General features: G+C 41.8%; 1 protein-coding gene across 4 annotated transcripts; it reads right to left on the bottom strand.

Annotated features, from left to right (window-relative positions):
- Nucleotides 1-1,859: 1,859 nt before the first annotated feature.
- Hnrnpa3 (heterogeneous nuclear ribonucleoprotein A3) lies at nucleotides 1,860-11,244 on the bottom strand. 4 transcript variants are annotated; one of them, XM_087200860.1, is made up of 11 exons: nucleotides 11,045-11,244; nucleotides 9,077-9,199; nucleotides 8,844-8,990; nucleotides 8,555-8,765; nucleotides 8,169-8,258; nucleotides 7,990-8,085; nucleotides 7,815-7,895; nucleotides 7,218-7,358; nucleotides 6,191-6,313; nucleotides 6,034-6,102; nucleotides 1,860-5,941 (listed from the first exon to the last, which is right to left on the bottom strand). In XM_087200860.1, the coding sequence occupies exons 1-10, from the start codon at nucleotides 11,114-11,116 to the stop codon at nucleotides 6,050-6,052; spliced, it is 1,137 nt and encodes a 378-aa protein (XP_087056986.1). In that variant the 5' UTR covers nucleotides 11,117-11,244; the 3' UTR covers nucleotides 1,860-5,941; nucleotides 6,034-6,049. The 4 variants fall into 4 exon arrangements, with proteins under 4 accessions (XP_087056986.1, XP_004857790.1, XP_087056997.1 ...); XM_004857733.4 differs by having other exon boundaries at nucleotides 1,860-3,266; XM_087200871.1 differs by having other exon boundaries at nucleotides 11,111-11,207.
- Between the last annotated feature and the right edge of the window lie 13,433 nt (nucleotides 11,245-24,677).

Genomic DNA, 24,677 nt, shown 5'->3' with positions numbered 1-24,677 from the left:
AAAAGGAAACGGTTTTCAAAAAGTTCTTAGCCTGGACAAACTTAGATCCTAGGATTTTGGAGTTTTTCCTTCCGTTAAATGAAACACAGCACTTCCTTCAGTATTCTTGGTAACAAACCACAATAGTATTCTTTTTATTAGTTCAAAACAGCATTTGTGAGAAACTTCAAAAAGACCTTTTATTGTATGTAGCACGTATTACTGTGACACTTAGTATTCAATGTATTTATACACATAAACATTTTAAAGGGTTCGTTGGAATTCTCAAACTGCATAAAGGAGCACAAGATTATAGACCCCCATCCAACTCACACCAAGCTCACTACTACTCTGAATTTCAATTTGATAGGCAAATTTTCAATCAAAGCCATTTTTCAGGCCTTATGAAATGGCGGACAGCTTAGATGTTCAAGTAAACCCATCAGAATGTTGACGTCTTAAAGGATGAAAGCTTTCACACTTTGACAAAGGACATAGAATACAGTGTATCCATAAGTGAAAACTACCTCTCCTACAACTTCCACATATAGCAAATTAACACAATAGGGAATTCCTTTTATCTCAATACAAGTCCTTCAACTATTACAGTAAATGTTAAGGGCCATTTAATGTAGTTTAAGTCATTTCCTTTTAAAGCAGTCAACACCCTGGATAACTTGATTTGCTATTTACCACTAAATTCTGTAACTTTGATCACATGGGCAAATTTCTAATTCCTGGGCAGCTTTCAGACCTGTGCCCATTTCTTTTTGTTAATGGGCAGCTCCACGCACCCTTGCCATCCATCTGCTGTTAAAAGTCTGAAACTGTGATAAGCAGATATGGAATATTACTTCCTCCAAACGTCAGCATTGTGTATTTAATCCCAACTTAAATCAACCCAATGTATAATGGTCTCATTTTTGCAAAAGTGATCTTCAGAAAACTTAATGGTTGTGATGGGTACATAGAAGGTTCAAATTTTCCAGAAAACTTAATGGCTGTGATGCACACACAGAAGATTCAAATTTTATCTTGATTCCTGAAATTTTGCAGTTTAACAACTTATTTTCAACCTGAGAAAATAAAGGTAAATACATTTGTTGGAAACGAACCTTTCTCAGGACAATAGTAAACTGAAATTATAAGGTACACAATTACTTAAAACTGCTCAGGATGAAACCTTTGGACTGAGAAACCCGTTATGAACACACAAAATGTCTCACCACCCTGTTATCAATCCTCCTCAAGCACATCACTTAGAAATAACCAGGCTTGCTGGTGCACTGTAACTCTCAAGACTCAGGAGGCAAAGACAGGATTGCAGCTTGAGGCCAGCCTGAATTACACAGCTAGACAGGGTCCCCCTCCCCATTTATATGTGGAAGAGCTATTAAAGCTAGAAATACAAACATGCAATGCCTTAATTAGTTGTAACTTACCAGATGACTATCAGGTCTTCTCACTTGGCATAATCCTTGGGCACACTAATCTCAGAACCTTCTTTTAATTCACCCTCACTGTAAAACATTTTCAACCAATGCACTGGCTCTCAAGAAATCACTATATGAAGCTTCCCTCTTTTGTTTTTCCCTTCTCCCCCAGAAAACAGCTAACTCCACACATGTACCACCCAACTATTTTCATGTATTTCTGTCCTCGGGACCAGTGTCCTTTCAAATACTAAGTGGCAATAGATTTAACTTTGAAAAATACTTTATATACCTACTTCCGAGTTTTGTTTTCCACTTAATAGATCCTACATATTTTAAAGTAACTATAAATGCTCACTCCAAATTTCCTGTTTCCTTACTAAAGTTGTAACATTCAAGTATAGGACTTAAATGATAACATTGTTGAGTGACAAAACAACACACACATTTCTAAAAATATTTTAATGAAAAAGTCATCTTTCTGTAAACATTTCATTATACCACAAATGAAACATTCGAATCCATTACAGATCACCTCTGAAAATCAGAAAACATTGAAGCTTTAAAATTTTGATTATTCAGACAGGCTAACAATCCTTGCATTACCCCTGCACATTAGCATGCTTTATTCACTACTTTGTGACATTACTCAAACTCCCAAGAGAAATATTTCAAATTTTGACTTATACTGAACTCTTAATAACCATACCTATTTCTATTAGTCCCCTGACAAATGCAGTTTATTTTACCACACATATTCTCTCCTTTAGAACACAAGTGTAAAGTCAACTTTTTTAAATGTATTAACTGGAAGCAGTGTGACCTACAAGTTTAAAACCAGCTTAAATTTTCCTCAAGCATTTCCAACTTTCCTTATTGGTGCTACCACTGAAGAGAACATTTTCCAGAAATGACAACAAAACTACATTCAAATAAAATAACTTTATTTCACAAGTGAAATGAAATAGAACGCCCTTAAAAGAAAAAATGTTTCCTGTCCTAGGAAAATTCATTAAAACCTTGATGTTTTAAAGGCTGTTGCCTTACTAATAATTCTGTGTAGAAACTGTGATTTAGTCAACCTGTTTTACAGAAACTAGTACTTTGCCCCTTAAATGTTATTTTATTTAAAAAGTGAATTAAACCTCAATTTTAATATGCCCTTTTGGGGCAGCAAAAATAGCCCTTATTAACAATCAGCAACTGATATGAATAGTAACCAAGTAATTCTTTGGGAAAGATACCCTTTTATAAAGGACCATTAGTGTAATCAGGCCCCTACTGCTTCTGGTTAAGATTAACCAAAATGAACAAAACCAAAATTCATCCCATCAGTCCAAATTCCCTGAATTTGTGAAAGCTTATGAGGCCACGTGAATGAAGACACGTTTGTATCTGTAAGATGTAGTTATTATGTTAAGTTCATCTGAAGATGTTTTTCCTAGTACAACTGGCAGCGTAACATGTTCTAAGTCACGTTTATGACAAAAACTGTTCACAAAGTTGAGGTTACTTTCCCTTACCAAAAATCGACTCTACCCTAAAAACACTGAATTCTATACATGAAGAAAATGGACTACATGTGACTCAAGTAGAACACTCAGGGATGGCCATTCTTGGGGATTTAAAAAAATTGCATCAAACACGGTACCACTGTGGTTTTCAGCTTGGTAATTTTCCCAATGTACCTACTGGAGAGGGACTCATGTTTTAAAGTATGTAATATAGATTTATATGGAAATAAATGGCGTCAAGTTTTACTGTGAGCTACAAACCTTACCCAGCCAGAAACCTTCGTATTTAAGATGGTAGGAAAGACATTCCTCATTTAGGCAAGTAGGGTTCTCATTCAACCTGCAAATCAAAAAGATTACTCTTACCTTGCTTTACAAAAAATTACTCTTTAATTAGAGAAAAAATTCAAATTCAAGCCTTACCTAATGCTTATTGCCCTTCCTTGCAGGTCTAAATGCTAGACCTAGCAACTGTGGCAACTATCTCTCATTGATGTTCCAAAAGGCGAAGAGCTCCTTCCTGCTACTTTCTTCGATATTTCAGTTGTAATAAGCAGATTTAACTAGCTTTTGACAAGTTGCTCACTATCATCATAGTATCTTATGCTTTTTCTCTGTAGTTGAAGCTCTTGCTGCTGCCTTGTCATTCTTTTTTATGCTGACTTGTCCATACTCAAAAGGCTGCTGAAGTCCTGTCTTAGTGAGTTTCCTTTGATCCACACTGTGCTTTAAAAAGCACATCTTAGGTCCTTTAAAGCTGGTTAAATCGCTCTCCTCATGGCTTACTTTTCCACACTGTTCACACAAACTAAGCTAATACAACTTATAAACAGGTTACATACACAGGTTTCACCTGCTTATAGGTTGCAAACATCAACTTACTGAAAATATTTTTACTATTAGTTCCAGAACATAGAAAGTTGGTTATAACAGTACAATTAACCTCATATGCCATTAAAGGATACTGTCAAGGTTGTGTCAGACAATTTCACAAACAGAAACAAAAAATGTTAATTTCCCCCCCATTCCCCTTCAACCTTTATTATATGAATAAAAGAACTTGAGACAATTTAGCTCAATTTTAATGTTTCCCAAGCAGTATTTTGACCAGGTACCCAAGGTTTAAATTATGAACATTGACAGTGTCCATTTATATAACCACACTTTTAGTTATTAAGGACTTAACCATTTTCTAATATTAGCCTATTTTCTATACTGCTTATTCACATATGCCCATTGACAAATGGAATGTTGTCTGTTACATTTATTGGTTTGTGAGTGTTTTCTGGAAAACTGCAGTATCTGTGAAGACCGATTTCCATGCTGGCATTGCATGCATCCAAGTATTAATAATGCACAGAGGCACAGAATTAGAGCAACAAGAGAGCATATTCAAACACTAGCACACCCCATTCCCCTTTTTATTGCTTGTTTTGCTTAGTACTTTTAAAACCAAATAAAAATCTTGAATTCAATGTTCAACTGCCAAAGAAAAAGTAACAGCAGGGCACATACTTAGGGCTTGAATGAAATTGTAAGCACTAGCTGGCGCAGAACAGTAGACATTGATTTTTATATATGACCTTAAAATCTAACTCTTCTCAAGCAGGGTCTTCCAAACAAATTGACAACTCACACCAACATGATTTAGGTTAAAATATACACAAGGAATAACACAATGTGTTCTTTGGGAATTTTAAGAACTTGAAGATTATCCAGATTTGAATTCAGGTCTTTGGGAAGTGAGATGCTTGTAACTAAGCAACTGTGCTACATTTCGGCTGCATTAAATTGACTTGAAAAATTACATCTAAAACTATCCTTGGTTTCATTTAGCAAAACCTATAGGGTAAAAACAGGAGAAAGCATGCCAGCCAGTTAGGGGTTCAACAATGTATGATTTTTATTCTCTTGCTCTGAAAGCTTGTATTGGGGGGAAGAAAAAAAGGTAAATAACTCAAGATTTTAAAACAGGGCCTCTTGTGTGCTTTTAAAAAATAAACAAAACCAAGTATCCACTAATTTGCTCAGACATAGCAGGCTTAGTGGTCCTGTATCTCAAAAATGTTAATGGTTTTTAATGTGGGAGAGGGAAAACATCTACTACCCTTTTCCAGAATTTAAATACAGGGCAGTAGACATTTCTTTACACCCAAAAATTATGGCAGCAGTTTAAATGTGACCAAAGTAAATGCAGAATGGAGATGTTTTAAACAAAGCTAGGACTCAGCAAATCTAACACACTAAAATCATGATTACATATTGAAAGAAAATGCACAAAAACCAGTGAGAATTTTGAGATTTTTCATTTGAAAGTAATCTTAATGCTATTAAATTCACAAATATGCTAATTTAAATACCCAATCCTATTTTATCTAAAACACACATTGCAAACATACAAATATCTATTCTCTCCACATGTCAGTGCCCATTTGTATCATGGTTTGAAATGGGGAGAATAGATTTATTCCCCTTTATCTGCAAGTGAGTAGGTGTTTCTTTACAGTTAACTTTAGCAAAATTCATACAAAATAGTAATTAACAATGATCTTCTTTACTTGTTAACTCACAAGGAAACACCTTCAAAACTGCATTTTGTTAAAGTTTCTGTACTAAAGTGTAGAAAAACTGAACTACACAAATATTGAAAAGTTAAAAATTCCTTAATTTTTTATTCCTGGTACCACTACCACAATTTACAGGGCAATATACCTGATGTAATGAAAAGAAAAAGAAAAAGACAAAGCTACAACAGATAAAAGACCTCAGGAATGTACATCTAATTGACACTACATTGCATTAATCAATAGCTGCACTTTTTGCAAACTGTGGCTATGACAGTCCTGAACCAGAAGGGTTTCCTGTTTAAGCTGCAGTAACTTTTCTGACTATGGATCATCGTTCCTTCTGTGGCAGATTTTTACAGTTCCGCTAATGCATTTGGGACGACTGTCTCAAAGTAACCTGCAGCTTTCCTGACAACTCCTCGCTCTCTCTCCTGCTAAGAACTGTAGCCTGTTGAATAATACAGGATAAAAAAATTATTACACTCAGTGAACAGTTCCACATATTCTTTATCATCATGATAAAAATTTAAAGATACCTACCCTTTTCTGTTGTTTTTTAAAACCTTCTGCTACCATATCCACCACTTCCACCACCAGATCCATAACCACCTGGAAATATACATGCAGAATTTTCAAATATATATAGAATTTTAAAGTAAAATAGCTATGAAAAATTTTGATTCAAGAAATTACTTACCACCATAAGGACTACCAGAGCTTCTTCCACCAAAACTGCCCCCTTTCATGGGTCCGTAATTTGATTGCTGTTGACCACTATAATTTCCAAAGTCATTATAGTTTCCACCACCACCATAGTTACCTGAAATCAAAGATTTTGTGGTTTAACTGCAGTTATTTTTCACTTTTCATTTGTGTAACTACTAATCTGTTGACAATCATGGCATCATATTCTGTAATACTTCCATGTGACTTTGAAGAGAGACCTTAGTGCTACTAAACTGCCTCTACTGAACACAGAAGCCTAGCAGCCCTAAGACATAGGCAGAGAAGGAACAAAAGTGGAAGATTGCCAAAACCATTTTCTAGATGACTGTTAAGACATCAGGGTATTATAAGTACACCAGTTTCTTTATGTGATGCATAAAGGCATGTTGTTTCATTCCACTAACACCATCAAAACTGGTAGTGTTCAATTCACGGATTCCATAATACCACAGAGTAATGGGTCAGATTTATAGTCTGCAACTGACAGATTGTTAATCTAGACCCCAGATGGCATCAAATTCAACAAGTCTTGAGTATTCAATTTGCAAATCTCGTCATTTAAAAGTACTTAACAGTTAAGTAAAATTCTGCTGACAAACACAATTTAAAAAATGTAAATACCCCTTTCCCTACCACCCAAAGAATTTACATTTTATTAATTTACTAAACAGCCAGCAAAGTTCTATCTCCATTTGAACATTTTTTAATATTACAGAAAGCTGGGGATTTAGCTCAGTGGTTCCACTGCCTGCCTCGCAAGTGCAAGGTCCTGTGCTTGATCCCCGGAACCAAAAAAAAAATTACAGAAAAAGGGGCCGGGGATTTAGCTCAGTGGTTCCAGTGCCTGCCTCGCAAGTACAAGATCCAGAGTTCGATCCCCGGTACCAAAAAAAAAAAAATACAGAAAAAAACCCGTAAATGTTAATTCATCATTTTCAAACATCTGTAATAAATCTATTAAGTGCTGAATATTTAACATTTAAGTAAAGCAAGCTTACCACCACCAAAATTTCCTCCTTCATTGTAACCATCATATCCTCCTCCTCCACCATATCCACCACCCTGATTTCCATATCCTGGTCCACCACCACCATAGCCTCCTCTACTACTGTAACCAGGACCACCGCCATAGTTTCCACCTAGAAAGATAAAGACCAAATAATAAATTAGCAATGTACAGATGATCAAGATACTGAATTTTGTTTGGAGGTTTACACTTAAGATACCACCCAACAAACCAATGAAATGATTTAACACTTTAAAACGTCGTAACGGATCATTAATAGAGCAGAGACTCTGGGCTAGTAAGAATTAAGATGACTATTTCTTGAAAGTAAAATTCACTGTCATTTTCAAAAATACCACCAAGGAAAATTAGAACACCTCTAGCTTTACTTAATACATCAAATCTTATTGGCCAAAAAGTGCTAGTTTTGTTCCATCTCCAAGGCAGGCTCCTTCTTTTGTGGTACTAGTTTAAGCGTACTTTTACCATCACACATTCAAGTTGAGTAAAATTACAAAGTGTAACATAGTCAAATTTCAGTAAGGTATAGAAAGTCAAACACCAATCATCACTTAATGAGCAAACTTACCATCACCTCCGAATCCATTATATCCACCATCACCTCCTCCGTAACTACCTCTGCTGCCACCACCTCCACCACCATAGCCTCCTGAGGAAATCCAAGAGATGAGTTAAAACTACATTTTCAGCTTGCCATGAAACATCAGATACACATGTACTTAGAATCAGTAAGTACATCTTACCTCTTCCACCAAAGTTTCCACCACGGCCAAAATTCCCTCCACCACCTCCAAAGTTTCCTCCACGACCCATAAAGTTGCCAGATCCACCTCCACGACCTTTAAATACGGGCAAGAAAATCTTTAAGAAGCTTACCAAAACCACTCTCATCTACTATATATGTGCATACAATCCTACTCACCTCTTTGTGATCCAGCAGACTGCATCTCTTGTTTAGAAAGGGCCTTTTTCACTTCACAATTATGCCCATTAATAGTGTGGTATTTCTGAACTACATTTTTTTAATCAAACAAACAAAAAAGTTATTTTACGTTTGGGAAAGCATACATAAATAATATCCTGTCATTACAAAACTCATTTAAACACTGTCAAGAAGGTAGCTGACTCTGAATGGCCACAAGTGTCTATTTCTTGATCCAGATACTGGTTACCCAAGTGTAGATGCTTTGAAAATGAAACTACACAGTATAGAATATCAAACATAATAAAATCATGAGTAACTGAGCAAATTTTGTTCAAAACAAAAGCCATTTGTTTCAAGTTCCTAGGAACTGTCTGTTTACTTACCAACAATTTTATCAACTGTGTCGTGATCATCAAAAGTTACAAAAGCAAATCCTCTCTTTTTCCCACTCTGTCTATCTTCCATAACTTCTATGGTTTCAATCTTGCCATACTTTTCAAAGTAGTCTCTCAAATTATATTCTTCTGTATCTTCTTTAATACCGCCAACAAAGATTTTCTTCACTGTTAGATGGGCACCAGGCTTTACTGAATCCTACAGATAAAATAATGTTAAGTCAAAAAAACCAGACACTCATAGTTTCACATATTATACAACATACTAATAAAATACCTCTCTAGAAACAGCTCTCTTTGGTTCCACTACACGCCCATCAACTTTGTGTGGTCGAGCACACATTGCTGCATCCACCTCTTCAACACAAGAGTAAGTCACAAAACCAAAGCCCCTGGAGCGTTTTGTTTGGGGATCTCTCATTACCTGCAATATGAAACGTTTAAAGCTTTGAAATACACCTGCACAGATCATCTTTTCCTAAGACCCCTTTTGCCCCCTTAGTAACTTACCACACAATCTGTGAGTGTGCCCCATTTCTCAAAATGTTCTCTTAAGCTATCATCTGTAGTTTCGAAGCTCAGACCACCAATAAACAGCTTCCTCAACTGCTCTGGTTCCTTTGGATCATGGCCCTGAGAAGGGGGGGGAAAAATCAATACATTTAAATTCCTGTAGTAGATGAAATATCTAAAAAGTTGCACCAACCCATAAAAATATCAAATACACGTAACATAAACATTTTGTCCTGTTAAAAATTTGACATGGTGCCAAGAAAACCTACTACCAGCCTTTCAACTGCCAACACTGTATCCAAAATGAAGTCCAAAAGAATTCCAGAATCAAAATCCCTCCATTTTTTTTAACCTACTAAAAGTACCTCAGGCAAATTAGTTTAGAAGTTGCTATTGATAAATCATTTTCTGAGAAACTGAAGTTTTAGAAAAGCAGTGTTCCACCCATGCCATCTTAAGTACTCTCAATCTATACTCCAACAAGCATTTTAAACCACAAAACTTCGCGATACTTAAATTCTGAACGACAAATTAAAATGCACATTCCTAGGCTAAACCGGCATTTCTCCCCCCAAACCTAAGACAAATAGGCCACCAATGAGCTTTCTGCAACTAATCTGTTAGGTAGCACAAAAACTACCTTACCTGCGCTTTCATAAACGTTTCAAAATACAAAACATGTTTGGAATCACGACAAATTATCAAGCCGAACTTACATTAGGTCTGGCATTTACTGTCTGCACAGAATGGAGCACAAACAGAAATTTATTTTTTTAAAAATAAAAGATGTAGCTTGAAATTGTTTTATTTTAAATTATGTGAATTGCCTTTTAATTCAGGCATTAAGATTTTGATCATCTAAAGTCCTGAAACAGGCTCACACCATGTGTCCTCTACAAGTAGATGTTAAGGCATTTAATGTGGAAGAGATTGTCACATGCTAAAAAAATGGTTAATAGCCCAAAGCCATTGATTTAGTCTCATTTTTTTCAAGTCTTGGATAAATTAACTTGATAACACAAAAATCAAAAAAAAAAAAAAGCACATGAAATTCCCCCATCACATGAACATTTTAACTGGCTGTAGTCCTCTGAAACAAAAAAGTCCATAAAACTACAACCAAAGCCTATCCAAAGAATGGGAAAACAGATTTTAAAAATATTTTTCCAAGTTCTACACTTAAATTCCGGAAGATTATTTCAGCTACATGGCAATTTTGGTAATATCGATCTACTCTAGTAAGAACACTCGAGCAAGAATAGCAGATTGGTAATTATTTTAAAACACCAAAATTCTCAGAAACCTATTTCCAATTGGGTGGAGCAAAAAACAGGCCCAAGAATCAATGAATCCTCGTTCCGAGAGAGGCTTGGCGGTAAAGGCCTAGAAATTGTGCGGGCAGAACTTAAGCGAGCGCGCTGCGCCGAGCTCCGAGGCCATTTGCAGCAATTTTTTCTGCCGGGCGCCTCCTGCCTGTTCCCTCCAATCCCGCGCTCCTTCCCGCGGCGCAGCGAGGCGGCGGCCATTGCGGGCCAATGCGCCATTTCGTAACGCGGCTGCCGATCAATGTCAATGTGGCCGCCGCCCGCCTGCTCGCTCGCCCGGATGTGCCTGCCCGTCCCTTCCCCTCCCCCACCGCCTCCAACCGCTCCCGCCGAGGCCCGCCATGCCGCTCTCCGCCTCGCAGACGAGGCCGCGCAGCCGGCGGGCCTCTCGCCCGCCCGAGCCTTCCATCCAGCCGCGCCGCGCCTCTCAGGGCCGGCGGTGCGGCCGGTGGCGAGGCGGCAGCGGCGGGGAGCGGGGCCCTGGAGAGGCCTTCGAGCCCCGCTCCCCTCCCCCTCCCACCGCCCGTCTCAACGCAGAGCGCGGGACGGTCGACCAAGTCCACCCGGCCTCCCCGCTCCCGTCGAGCCAGGCCCCCCATGCCGGCCACTGCCCATCAACCCCCCGCGCTCCCCCTAATACCTCCTCCCCCCGGCGGCGGCGGCGACGGCCGGAGTCGGGCTGGGGGCGACCGGGCGGCGGTTTTACCTCCATTTTGAGACCGGACTCGCCTCTTCCAACTCGAGTTCAATATGGGACCGAGAGGAAGAGGCGGGGCCAGCCGTCACGTGACGCGCTTACCGCGCGCCGCCGGCTTGAGGGCGGAGCGATGGAGGAAAGGGGTGGGGCCAAATGGGAGCGTACGGGGACTGGACGAGGGGATTGGCTGGTCGAAGGCCGAGGGCGGAGGCTCGGCGGGCCGGGGAGCGCGCGCGCCTCGCCAACTTCCAATGCGGCGCTGCCTTTGCCGCTGTTCGCGCCCCGCTGGCTGCCGTTATGTCACCTCGGGCTCGACCAATGGCGAGAGCCCACGTCGGGAGAACGCCTCGTGACCGCGCGTCACTAGGATAATGGCCTTTCCCTTTCTTCTCCTTTCCCTTTCCCCTCCCCCACGCAGGCCTCTGGGTCTCCATTTCGATTTCACTCCGCTCCTGTGCCCGAAATAAAATCCCGCTTTCTTATCTTGTAACTGAAGGCTGTGGAATGCCTTCTCGGCCTCTCGGACCCCCGCCCCGCGTTCCCTAGTGCCAGACACCAGTGTCTGGTCTGCGACGCCCACCGGAGCTGGCCGCCCTGGAAGTCCCTGCGACCCCGAGAGCGGGGATCGCGGGCCGGGCCGGGCCTCGGCGCCACCGACCCTGAGCTGCCTTCGCGCCCAGGCGGGGCGGCTGGAAGGCAGTTCATTCAGTGCGCATGGAGCTCAGGACCCTGTCCGGGTGTTTCCTAGAGCCCTGCTTAGCGTGGGCAAAGCTCAAGCATTGTTCTAGAGGACAAGTTTTAGGGACTAGGAGTGATTTAGAACATTTCTAAAAAGGCACAGTCGCCAGGCAGGGTACCCATTCGCCAATGATCTTTACCTTGATGTGATCGCCTTTTTTCCAACTCTTGTGAGGTATATTGAGCAGAGTGAATTAAGGAGTTAAAAAACTAGAACTTTAATCATTTCTCTGCATAGTCAAGGAGTTTTAATTTTTTTTTTTTTTTTGAGACAAGGCCTTGCTATGAAGTTCAGACTGGCCTTGAACTCATTATGGAGCCCAGGCTGACCTCATTCAAGGCGATCTACCTGCCTCAGCCTCTCAAGTGCTAGGATCAGGCGTGGGCCACAGGGCCCAGCATGGAGTTTTAAAGCATTTGACCCTATTGAGCTTTTTTTTTTTTTTTTTTAAATGAAAATGGGTATAGGATTATGTGACTTCACAAGATCTGTGAGAGCCACAAATTAATTATGAAGCAAAATTACTAGTAAAATGACAATTGACATGCCTCCCTTCCCCGAAGGAAAATACCTTGTGTTAATTTAGCAGTGCATGTGACCAACTCCTTCGGAGTAGCTCTGGTCCTCCCGTGGAAAGATTAGAAATCTAATCAGTTACGTTGTAAATTGAGAGTTTAAATGGGAGTGGTCACCCTGGCGTTTGAAAAGGGTAAGAATTTGATGTTTAGCATTTCCTAAGGACAATCCTTGTATTTGTGCAGGGTGAATGTAAGGTACTGTGTGGTGGCACAGAACCCAGTCATCAGGTTTTAAAGTAACTTGGATGAATAAACCCCCAAATAGCTTCCTGTGGTTGCTATGCTTCCATCATAACTGGAAAGGAAAAATACAACTCCTGGCTCAAACGTGGGAGTTTGTGGTCTCACAACAAGGAGGAGTGACATTGCAAAGTGACGTTAGGAAGTTTGCAGAGTTTCATTGGGAGTAAAGAGAAGACTATCTCCTGAATTTCCAGGCGGGGGCCGAGGCCCTTAGGGGTAATTTGTACAGCAAAATCACAACGTGGGTACAGTGTGGGTCAAACTATGTCAACCTCTAGAATAGCAAGTATGGACGCTTAGCTAATATAATACTGATCCGATAGGGAAAGGCACAACGCAAGGGTGTGTGGGATGAACAAAGGCATTTTGGGGAAGGGAGAGGAGTATGGATCCAGGTGCTCTGGTTCCCACCTATCTGGTGCCTCTTTGGGCCCCCTGAACCAGGTGATGCTCATTACAGCATAGTCTCAAGTTGCTGCTTATCTCCCAGGTCTGGCCATTGTGTCTCCATCCTCAGGCCTGGCCCTTCAGATTTGCCACCAGCCCCAATTCTGATATTTTTTTTTTTTGGGGGGGGGAGGTAGGTTTTGCTGTGTAGCCCAACCTGGTTTTGAACTCAAAGCAGTCCTGCCTCAGCCTCCCAAGTGCTAGGATTCCAAGTGCTCCACCACACCTGGCTCTGAGGTCTTTTTGTTCGGACTTCCTCCAGGACCCACCCAGTCCCTCCCTGACTGCATATTAATATCTATCTAAAAAGGGTGTGGTGGTGCACACCTGTAATCCCAGCACTCAGGAGGCTGAGGCAGGATTGCCTCAAATTCGAGGCCAACCTGGGCTATATAGTGAGTTTAAGGCCAGCCTGAACTACAAAATGAGACCATCTCAAAAAAACAAAACAAAACAAAGAATTCCTGCTCCAATTCTTGACCCTGTGGGACATAGGCTTGAACTTCGACCCTTGACTGCTATCCCCCCTTGCAGCCCTAACTCTCTTAGAAGTGAGAGAGTATATGATAGTAGGGAATGGGGGTTATGGGCTGGGACCGTGGCAGACAGTCTTTATAATCTGTTTATTTCAATGCCTGTCAACTTCTTTCATATCATGACGGACAGAAAATAATTTTGTACAGCACACTAGGGTAAACTAGAAGAGATTTGGAGCCATCTGGATGATAGTTGGTTAAAAATATTAGGCCGGGGATTTAGATCAGTGGTTTCACCGCCTGCTGCGTAAGGGCAAGGACCCAAGTTTGATCCCTAGTACCAAAAAAAAAAAAAAAAATTCAAAAATATTCCTAACATTTTCTTCCATCTATACAATTTTGATTTAAAAAGGAAGTACAGAATATTAGGGATGATACTAAACATGGAATTTACTTTCAAATAAAACTTTCAAATAAAAATGTCCATGTTTTTAAATGATCGATTTTAACTTATTTCTGTGAATATGTTTGTTTACTAGGTTTTAGTAGTGAAATGGCTTTGCACAGTTTTTGATCCAGACTTTTTAATGATGACCTCCTCATACTCTGAACAGTCATTATCATTGAGGGCCTCTGATCACATAAGTGGGTGATAAAATATTTAAAACCATTTTAAACATCCATTCAAAATTTATAATTATAATTATAGTTGTATTTAACGAATCTAACTCTTCCTTTTCTTTTATTGACAAACGTAATTTCACATGATAATGTAAATGGGTTTCAAACCCAAGAGTGCATTTTAGTATGAAGGTTTTTACTTTAGGCTGAGGGTCCTGCTGAAACCCTATAATCCTGACTAGTTGTTAAGCGGGGAGGCAGGAGGGTCGTAAGTTCAAGGCCAGCCTGAGCAATTCAACAAGATCCTGTCTCAAAATGAAATTTAAAACAGGCTGAAGATGTAGCTCAGTTCTCCCTGGACTCAGTCCCCAGTCCACATTGAAATTCCAGCTTTCAGAACATGCATACATTGACACAGCTAGCTTGGATACAACTATAAAAATCACCAACTGTAGCAGTGAGGTGGCGCACGCCTAAGATCCCAGCACTGGGGAGGCTGAGACAGGAAGTTTGCTGTGAGTTTGAGGCCAGCAAGACCTTGTCTCAAAAATAAAAAAAATTTTAAAAAGAGAAAAGGCACTAGCTGCGAAGGGTGAAACAGCCACTGTAGGCTGAAGACAGCCATGAAGGGGGCTGAGCTCCTCTCTCACTCGACAGGCGACCTTGGGGCTCTGGCTATGTGCTGTATTTTGGGCACCCAGATTACAAACTGGTGCATTGGCTCCATTCTCCAGTCCCTGCCGGGCAGCGGGGGACTTTGCATGTAATTGCCCATATGGCAGATGCTGCCTGAAGACTAACACAACTACACATACTGGTTGTTGGCCACAGTGCTCACTACTTGCTTGGTGCACAACCTGAACCACTTTGCCTGTGATACCCCAGGGAGCACTAGATAACACTATTCATGACCAGAAGTCCTGGCTCAAGGTTGCTGGCTTCTTCCGACCTCTCTTACCAGCTCCATTGCAAGGAGGGTTAATTTCTCACTGCCATGCAGGGCACTAGCATGCCGAGGTCTGCCAGTCGGGAAGTACTGTCTGGATTTTGTGCTTCATTTTCTGAATGAGGAAGCTGTTATTCAGGATAAAGAAGGAGTTGATTGTTCCAAGACTAACAGCAAATTATGCCAGAGTCAGACCTGGAAGAATGAAAATATTTTGTTTGTTTGTTTTTTGGTATCGGGGATTGAACCCCAGCCCAAATGAAAATATTTTGGACAGCAAGAAGGTAATTCTTAGAAGGGAAGAATTGTAATAAATTATAAGCTCTGTTATCTATAATCAGAAAGTTATCTATATTCAGAATATACCAATAGTTTTGTTTTTAAAAATCTTACTTCTTGCTCTGCATGGTAGCACAGGCCTAAATCCTAGCATTTGGAAAGCTGAGGCAGGAGGGTCACAGAGAGTTCAAGGCCAGTCTGGGCTACAGTAGTGAAACCCTGTCTCAGAAACAGAACAAAACAAAATCTTGGTTCTTGAAAAGAAGTATGGCGGGGGGGGGGGGGTGGCCCTGGGGATTTAGCTCAGTGGTTCTGCCACCTGCCTTGCAAGCACAAGGACCCTAGTTCGATCCCCAGTACCAAAAGAAGAGAAGTATGGGGAAGGGGTGTTTGGTGTTTTTTTTTGCTCGTGTCTCCTTCTGGAGCTAGTTTCCAGTTCTTCTTGTCTCAAACAAAGAATTGGACAAAATGAGTAAAAAACAGTGGTAAAGTTTATTTGAAAAAGTGAAAGTGAAGAGTGAGAGAGAACCTAGCTCTGCACAGCAAGCTTGAGCCGAATAAAAGGAAAAAGTAAGATAAAACATACCCTGGAGAAAACAGGGCAGGTATCATGAGGAAAGAAGTTTGTGGAGTGAAAAAATAACAACTTCTAGTGGCTCCACCACCTGCCTCGAAAGTGCAAGATCCAGAGTTCTATCCCTGGTACCAAAAAAACCCAATAAATTCTATTACACAGCATGACCACTGTCAACAACTTGCCTTAGTGTATATCCTTTTATATTTTCATGGCCTGATCAGTACTTTGAATATATATGAAACATTTCACTTTTACAAAAATAAAAATCTAAAGCCAGGCATGGTGATGCAGGCCTGTAATCTCAGCACTCGGGAGGCTGAGGCAGGAGGACTGCTGTGATTTGAGGCCAGCCTGGGCTACACTGTTCAAAACCAGTCTAACCTACACAATGAGACCCTGTCTCAAAAAAAGTAAAAAATACAGATTGATGTAACAAGTCATTTATCAAACTATGTCCAAGCCATGCTAGGTGCTGGAAATTCATTATAGTCTCACATTATTGAATGCTTTCCGTGTACTCTGTACTGCGCTGCTCACCTTGTATTCCTGATCTCATTTACACTCCTAACAATTTTACCAGGTAGGTGGGTCCTAGTTTAATTTAGGTAAGAAAATTAGGACTTAGGGAAGGTGAGTAAATTGACCAAGGTGCTCAAGTGTAGTGTCATGTCATTTTAATATTCCTGAAGGTCACAACCTTTCCTTTAAAAGCTTTCTTTCATGCAATTATCTTGTCATGACTCATTGTTGGGGGGTTGCTGGGAATTGAACCTAGGATCTCACACGTGCTGGGCAAGCATTTTACAAGCTACACACGTAGCCCTTTTTATTTTATTATGAGATGGGACCTCACTGAATCATCCAGGCTGGCCTTAAACTTGTTATTCTCTGTAAAATAAATAAATTCTTTAAAATGTAAAACAACAACAACAAAGAAAACCTTGTTATTCTGCTTCAACCTCCAGAGTCACTGGGATCACAGGTGTGTACTGCAGCATTCAGCTTCACTTCCTTTTTTTTGTTTCCAGAGACAGCAACCATGTCTGACTCCATAGTCTGCAATTCACTTATTATTAGATAAATAAACAAATGAATGATGAATGAAATATTTCTAGTCTCCTATAGAGTCCTAGAGGATCTGCTGCATATTGTGTGGGCTTAGTGCAAAATGAAAATGCAGGGCCCCATGTTCAAAAGTTGAGACTTTAGGGCCGGGGATTTAGCTCAGTGGTTTCGCCGCCTGCTGCGCAAGCCCAAGGACCCGAGTCCGATCTCCGGTACCAAGAAAAAAAAAAACAAAAGTTGAGACTTTCAAGAGAGTGACATCAGAACATTCAGCCCAGCCTGGACTGTTCTGAATTCAGGGCTCCGTGTGGCTGCAAAGTTCCCTCACTCGGGACATTCTAGTGTGGTCCCCGGTCCAGAGCAGGCTCTCCTCCCTCTTTGAGCAGTTTGTTCCTTTGCTGCCATTGTGTGCTTTACCTCCACTTCCTCCTCAGCCACTCATTTCTTTTTCTTTCTTTCTTTTTTTTTTTTTTTGGTACCGGGGATCAAACTCCGGTCCTTGCACTTGCGCAGCAGGCAGCGGAACCACTGAGCTAAAGCCACTCATTTCTTAAGTGTTCATAATCCAGTTTCTGCCCCAGGCTACAGAAATTCTTTCCCCAAGGTTGTAAATGATTATCTGTCAGATTTCTCTGCTCTCAATGTTAATCCTTCTTATCCTAGGATTTAAAAATTTTTCTTTTTTTCTTTGCAGTAATGGGGAGAGCCTATACCCTGAGCTACATCCACAGCCACCCCTTTCTAAAAATTTTTTTTCTTTTTGGTTTTTTTGAGATAGGGTCTCACCATGTAGTTCAGGCTGGCCTTAAACTCACTATATAGCCCATGGTGAACCTGAGGTGATCCTCCTGCCTCTTGCTCATCTTTTATTTTCTTCTTTTGAGATGGGGTCTCACCAAGTTGCTATGCTCCCGGGGCTAGACTTGAACTTTCAGTCCCCCCTGCCTCAGCCTCCCAGAGTGCTAGGACTACAGGCATGGGCCCCGCTCCAGAGATTAATATTACTGGTTGTCTCATTTGTGGTATTTTCCTCCATTTTCTTTATTGAGGACATGGACTCAGTGCTGTCTCTTTGGGATCCTTTTCTCTTTTGTTTCCACCCAGTCTTTCATTTCCTCCCTGCTGGGTTTCCCTGAGGTGTTTTTTGTTTTTGTTTTTGTTTTTTTGGTACTCGGGATCGAACTCAGGACCTTGTGCTCAAGAGGCAGGCACACTGAGCTAAATCCCCGGCTCCCTGAGGTTTTGTAACACTGAAGCACAGAACCTAGCGAGGGGTTTGCCAAGTGTATCCATTGTTCTCTGGAAGGGCTGCTGTTCCCAGGAAAGCAGCGTGCACACCGGGGAGCCCTCAGGAACATGTGCTGCCTCCCCCGGGCTGGAGAGATGGGGAGATTGGGTGGGATGCGGCCTCCTCTACACCTCACAGGCCGTGGGGGTGACCGAGAGGGCGGAGGTGATGTCACGCTCGGGATATTGGTGACTCAGTCTCAGTCACAAGTCCCCACTTGGTTTCGTCAATGACATCCCTGAATTTCCCTCATCACACCTTTTGGAGTGGGTTTCTGTGAGTTTTGCCTGCCCGGCCTAGTTTTCTTCTACGAATTGGACTCAGATTTTCTTAGAAACCAGCATCCTTCCTTTTTTTTTTTTTTTAATGGCCAACTTTCCAAGAGATATACAGATTTATTTATTTTTTAAAATTTTTGTTTTCTTTTGATACTGGGGATCAAACTCAGGACCCTGCACTTACGAGGCAGGTGTGGTGCCACTGAGCTAAATCCCCGGCCCCCTTCTTTTGATTTACTTTTGCATTGGGGGTGCTGTCCTGCAGCTTAGTGAACACACTATGTATAACAGGTTTTTTTTTTTTTTTTTTTGGTACCGGGGATTGAACTCGGGTCCTTGTGCTTGCAGGGCAGGCAGCGGAAGCACTGAGCTAAATCCCTGGGCCTTGTGAACACACTACGAAAAAAGCACACAGTGTAGGACGTGGAGGAGAACCTTAACAGGGATCGCTTTCAGGACAGTTGACTGCAGCCATGGTGAGGAAAAAGGGAACTAAAATCTGAATTGGTTTAGAATCTTAAGGATTTTTTGTTTGTTTTGTTGTTTTGTTTTGTTTGAGACAGGGTCTCCCTATGTAGTTCAGGCTGGCCTTGAACTCACTGTAGTCCAAGCTGGCCTCAAACTTGCAGTGATTCTCCTGCCTGAGGCCCCCGAGTGCTGGGATCACAGGCCTGGGGTACCATACCCTGCTGTTTTTATCTGGTTTTGAGAGGGTGTCTTTCTATGTTGCCCTGGCTGGTCTTGGACTCCTGAGCTCAAGGGACCCTCCTGCCTCAGCCTCCCTAGTAGCTGGACCACAGATTGGTGGCCCTACATCCCAACTTTTGTTTTTTTATAAATTGTTTTTTCCTGGCTCCATTTAACTGGGTTCTTTGCAATCTGCATTTGTTATAAATTGGAAGATAAAGCCAAAAACTTCATTAGATTCAGATTAAACGTGTTTGTCAAAAATACATCAGAAGGGCTGGGCGTGGTGGCACACACCTGTAATCGCAGCACTCAAGGCCAGCCTAGACTACACAGTGAATTCAAGGCCAGCCTGAACTACATAGCTAGACCTTGTTACCAAAAAACAAACAAACAAAAAACAAACAAAAACAAAAAACATCAGAGGTGATATATACTTCATATTGTCACTTATCAAATTATTTTGATATGTATTATGTTAAATTTAATCACTTAGTTACGATGTGAGGACCAGATCTCTTGATGAACTTCTGCTTTGTAATAAGCAAGCAGTTTATGGGGTGGGTGGTACTTTGGTCCCATCTAAAAATACAATCTCAGGGCCCGGGATTTAGCTTGGTGGTTCTGCCGCCTGCCTCGCAAGCACAAGGACCTGAGTTTGAGCCCCGTACCAAAAAAATCAGTAAATAAAAATTTAATCTCAAAATAACCTTTCTCTTTATGTGTCATCATGCTTGATCATTCTTGAGTAAATTATTAATGAGGTGAGGGTGGCAGAATGGTGACTTAACTGTGTTATCCTTCTATATTTATTAACCAGTAAAAAGCAAAAAATGGAAGTCAATAAACTTTCCCTCATCAACTGGGAATGAACTGCAATTTCTCCTTCGGAGTTTGGGTAAATGCTTTAATTATTAATTTTTAGAGTAAGAAGTAGTTAATATAATAGATGATAGCCAATTAGGCTGGGCCTGTAATTCCAGCACTTGGGGGGCTGAGGCAGGAGGAACTCCTCAAATTCGGGGCTAGCCTGGGCTACATAGTTCAAGACTAGCCTAGACTATATGGTGAGACCCTGTATCAAAAAAAAAAAAAAGCGCCAATTAGCCTCCTCACCTCAGCCCCTCTCCCCACTGTGGATTCTTGGATTTTTATTTATTTATTTATTTTTTGGTACCAAGAATCGAACTCAGGTCCTTGCACTTGCAAGGCAGGTGGTGGAACCACTGAGCTAAATCCCCGGACCTCCTGGATTTTTATTTATTCAGCACTTTATAATCAACTGCAGTCATTATTCCTTTTGATATTTAAATTGCCCCCCCAACTGCCCCAAATTTAGCTTCTATGTCCTTTTGGGTTTTCAGGTGCATTGGAACTTTATTAACTTTATTAATCAAAGCAAACTCTCGATGGTAGAATTTTAAGCAGTAAATGGAAGAGCTCTACAGCTGAGGGAAGGGAGAGAGTAGCCTTTCTATGGGGAGGCCATGGTTGCTGGGGAGCTTGGCCTTGGCAAGCAGCCCGCCTGGGCCTCCCTTGACCTGGGGACTCTTCTTTCACATCTGGGTCCCAAACTCACCAGAAGCTCCATTGTTTTTCAAATTTATTGGCAGCGAGGGAACAAATTACATCATGAATGTGTGACTTGCTTGTAAGTTAAGAACCACTGCTGAGAGGTGTAAAAGTGAAGCTATACATGACCAAAATAGAGTGAATTAAAGGGAAATAGTGACCAGTAGCAATAGGGATATTAAGTGAGGAAAGCAGGTGTTATGGTTTGCATCCAGATGTCCCTCTTGCAGTAGTTATAGGGCTTTTTCAGAGGTGGCTGGATCTAGAGTGTGTGATTACTAAATCAGAACACTGATTGCTTTGCCACCGCCCTAATCCCAGTAGTCTGGATAAGATTAAAGGGGCAGAAAGATGCCGTCAAATTCCCTTGTTGGTTTTGCTAACTTCTGCCACTATGAACTGTTGCCCCTCTGTCACCTGCTACCCTGCCTCAGAGCCAGCCAATTACAGACTGAAACCTCTACAAACTGTGAGCTAAATAAACTCTTTTCCCATTTAACTTTGGGTGTCAGGTATTTTGTCTCAGCAAAGAGAAAAGTAATGAAGACTGCAGGTTAGTATATGCAATGATGTGGGGCTTGGGGCTGAGATACAGGAGGATCCCACCCACAGGGCCCTCCACCGAGGGCCCAGCTGTCCTTCTCAGCTTGCAGTGACAAAGGCATCCCAGGGCTGCGGGTGACTGTGGTGGTCCCAAGGAGAACTCGGAGCAAACATTTTCAAATGGTGGGAATGTGGGTCAGTGAGGCAAATCAGTAGATGAATTTGGTTTAGGTCAGATGATCTTTCAACAAGTCACTCATCAGAGCTACTTTCTACCTGCTGGACAGAGCTCTGCCTCCGGCTGCAGTCCTTCAGCTCTGTGGCTAGGAATGATTAGAAAGTAGAGATTGAATTACCCTGGTGGCAGTTCTGAAATCTCCTTTCATGTTGAAGCAAGAAGCAAGGACAACTGCTTTCATATTGCTGTGAATACTGCACGGTAATGGTAGGGATATTTGATGTTTTAAATAACACTCTGTGCCAGCCATGGTAGTACACACTTATGATCTCAGCATTTAGGAGACTGAGGTAGGCAGATGGCCAGGAGTTCGAAGCTAGCCTAGACTACATAGCAAGACCCTGTCTCAAAAAACAAAAATGAAACACTCTGTGATGGCTTAAAAAAAGCAAAAGGGGGGCCGGGGATTTAGCTCAGTGGTTTCGCTGCCTGCTGCGCAAGCTCAAGGACCTGAGTTTGATCCCCAGTACCAAAAAAAAAGCAAAAGGTGTTTAAGATAGCCATTCTTTTCAATAGCTTCCCAGTCTTCCCCCCCCCCCTTTTTTTTGGTACCGTGGATGGAACTCTGGACCTTGCATTTGCAAGGCAGGTGGTGGCATCACTGAGCTACATTCCTGGCCCTCCGCCCCTTTTAATTCTATTTAGATTCCCCACTCAGACTTTAGAGTACTTTCACTTTATTTGTTGATTTTGATGTCTTTATATTTTCCTTTCTTCTCATTGATCTGGTCTTTCTGCTATTGTTTCCTGGCATATGGTATTTTTCCTCCCATCAGGAAACGCCCCCCTTTTGAAAAATACTTCGGATTTCCTCCCCCGTGCTGGGATTACAGGTATGTGTCACCATGTCTGGCTACTTTAGTTTTCCTAAACAAGGAGGTTGGGGATTTCTTTTTTTAGTTCATCTTTTCTGAAGACCAAATATGAAGGGGCCCTGTTAGCCATAGGTACTATATAAACATATACACCTCTTCGAGGACAATATAACCAAGGATCTAGGTTTAGCAGGCTTACAATGAACTCAGGTCTTCCCTCTCCACTTGGTTACGTGGAGTCTTTTTCCAGCACAGGCTCCTTTTTACTTCAAAGCTGTGCTTACATTAAAATTAGAAAATAGAATCAAAAGAAGGAGTTGTGGGAATCAACAGATCAACAGACGTCAGGGTGGGCATCATTTCCTCTGTTCTCTTAATGTCACTGGCTATGTCAGCTGCATATAAGGTGAGAATCAGATGTGAGCTCGTGCTTGAGCCTGCTGATGACTGTCACTACTGCCACCTTCTTCTTCACAGCTCTCCAGAGGAGGCGCCCCACAGTGGCTTCCAAGATGTCACCATTCAGCTGGGGGTTCTTGCTCAACTTGCATAGAAATCACGAATTCCCCAAGTGTAGCTCTTTCAGTGTTAACAGCACTGGGCTCTGAATGCCAGTGGCTGCCAGCTCTTTTAATGCCATCATACCTCCTTGTCGCTAGGAGCTGGCAGCTACTGGCCACCTTGGTTGCCCGGGACAGGTCCGTGCCTGACACTTGCTGGAGGGGAAGCCATCTGCCTGAGCTGCCCTGGGCTTCTTGATGCAGCTGTGGTGGTGCCAGGGAATAGAAGCTCAAGCACTCCTCTCCTGACTGTTTAATAGATATTTTCCCCGCACCCCCCCCCCAACTTACAGTGTGACAAAATATATGTAACATTAAATATGCCACTTTAAACATTTTTCAGTGTATCATTCACCAAAACTTTTTCAGCAGCACAAAAAGAACCCTGGCACTCACTAAACACTATTGTAGCTCACCTCCTCGAAGCCCCAGTGGCCTCTAATCTAATCTGTCTTTAGGATTTTGTCCATCATTAAAATTTTATTTACTTATTTACTTTTTTGTGGTACTGAAGATGGAACTCAAGGGTGCTCTTCCTGAACTACATCCTGCCTCTTTTTGCTTTTTGAGACAGAGTCTCAATAAGTTGTCTGGGCTGGCCTCAAACTTGTGATCCTCCTGCCTCAGCCTCTTGAGTAGCTGGGATTACAAGTATGTGCCATTGCATCCAGCTTGTCTGTCATTTATATTTATTTATTTATATTTTATTTTATTTTTTATTTATTTAGGTTTTTTTGAGGCAAGGTCTTGTTATATAGTCAGGCTGGCCTCAGACTCATGGGATCCTCTTGCCTCAGCCTCTTGAGTGCTGGGATTATAGGTGTGTGCCATGACATCCAGCTTGTCTTTACTAAAAGATGAAGTTGGTGGCTGAGTGGATTCGAAATAGCTTAAAGCAATGATGTCAAACCTGTTAGAGTTTTCAATGATAACAAACAGCCTGCTGCAGCCATGTGCCATAGGTTCCCCACCACTGGTTTAAGAGATTGCAAAGGAATGACTCAGCTCTTTTCCTTCAGGTCATTGTAAAGAGGTGGCATTTTGAAAACCCATCTGTGACTTACCCTTTTGCTTTTCCCAGAATACAATCTCTGCTCTAGTTGGCAGAGGCGTTGATCTAGTTAGCAGAAGTGAGAAGTTAGGATTTGAGCTGGAATGGGTGCAGAAAGAAAAGGCTGACAGTTAGCTTCTGAGAGCGAAGTAGCATTATGCATGTCAGTAGCCTTGGAAGCTGAGGTTTTATCTGAAGAGAGGACTTTTCCAGGTTCCTTTCCCCCTTTTTTGTATTGTGGGCTGAGTTGGGAGGGGTCAGCTCATTCGGTCCTGTAACACAGAAAGAATATGTCAGCAAAGCCACAAGTCCTGCAGTTCAATAGGACAAAGAGGGGAATCATTAGGGTGTTTGCCTGCAAGTGACAATTATATTCCAGACAGTAGGTGCTTAACTGAGGTAGAAGTTTGTCAGATTTCTGAAGTCATTTTAGTGCATGAGCTTGTCAGTCCACGTCCTTGTGTGGCATTTCATGGCTCCTGCTAGCCTGCTGTCTGCTATGCTTTACACCAAAGATTAAATCCACATTCCAGCCAGCAGGAAGGAGAAAGGGAGAGAGAGGGACCCACCACC

Source organism: Heterocephalus glaber, unplaced genomic scaffold (assembly GCF_053883595.1).
Source record: "Heterocephalus glaber isolate CG9 unplaced genomic scaffold, H.glaber_assembly_v1.0 deba00000347, whole genome shotgun sequence".
Classification (NCBI taxonomy): Eukaryota; Metazoa; Chordata; class Mammalia; order Rodentia; family Bathyergidae; genus Heterocephalus; species Heterocephalus glaber.
Note: the sequence above shows the minus strand (reverse complement) of the source record. Positions and strands in the feature narration are given on the sequence as shown.

Excerpts from the sequence above, each read along its gene's own strand:
- Hnrnpa3 (XM_087200860.1), bottom strand. The coding sequence starts at position 11,116 with ATGGAGGTAAAACCGCCGCCCGGTCGCCCCCAGCCCGACTCCGGCCGT. Across the intron at positions 8,259-8,554 it reads CACAGTTGATAAAATTGTTG|TTCAGAAATACCACACTATT; the intron begins GTAAGTAAACAG and ends AAAAAAATGTAG. Across the intron at positions 7,896-7,989 it reads TGGAAACTTTGGTGGAAGAG|GAGGCTATGGTGGTGGAGGT; the intron begins GTAAGATGTACT and ends GGATTTCCTCAG.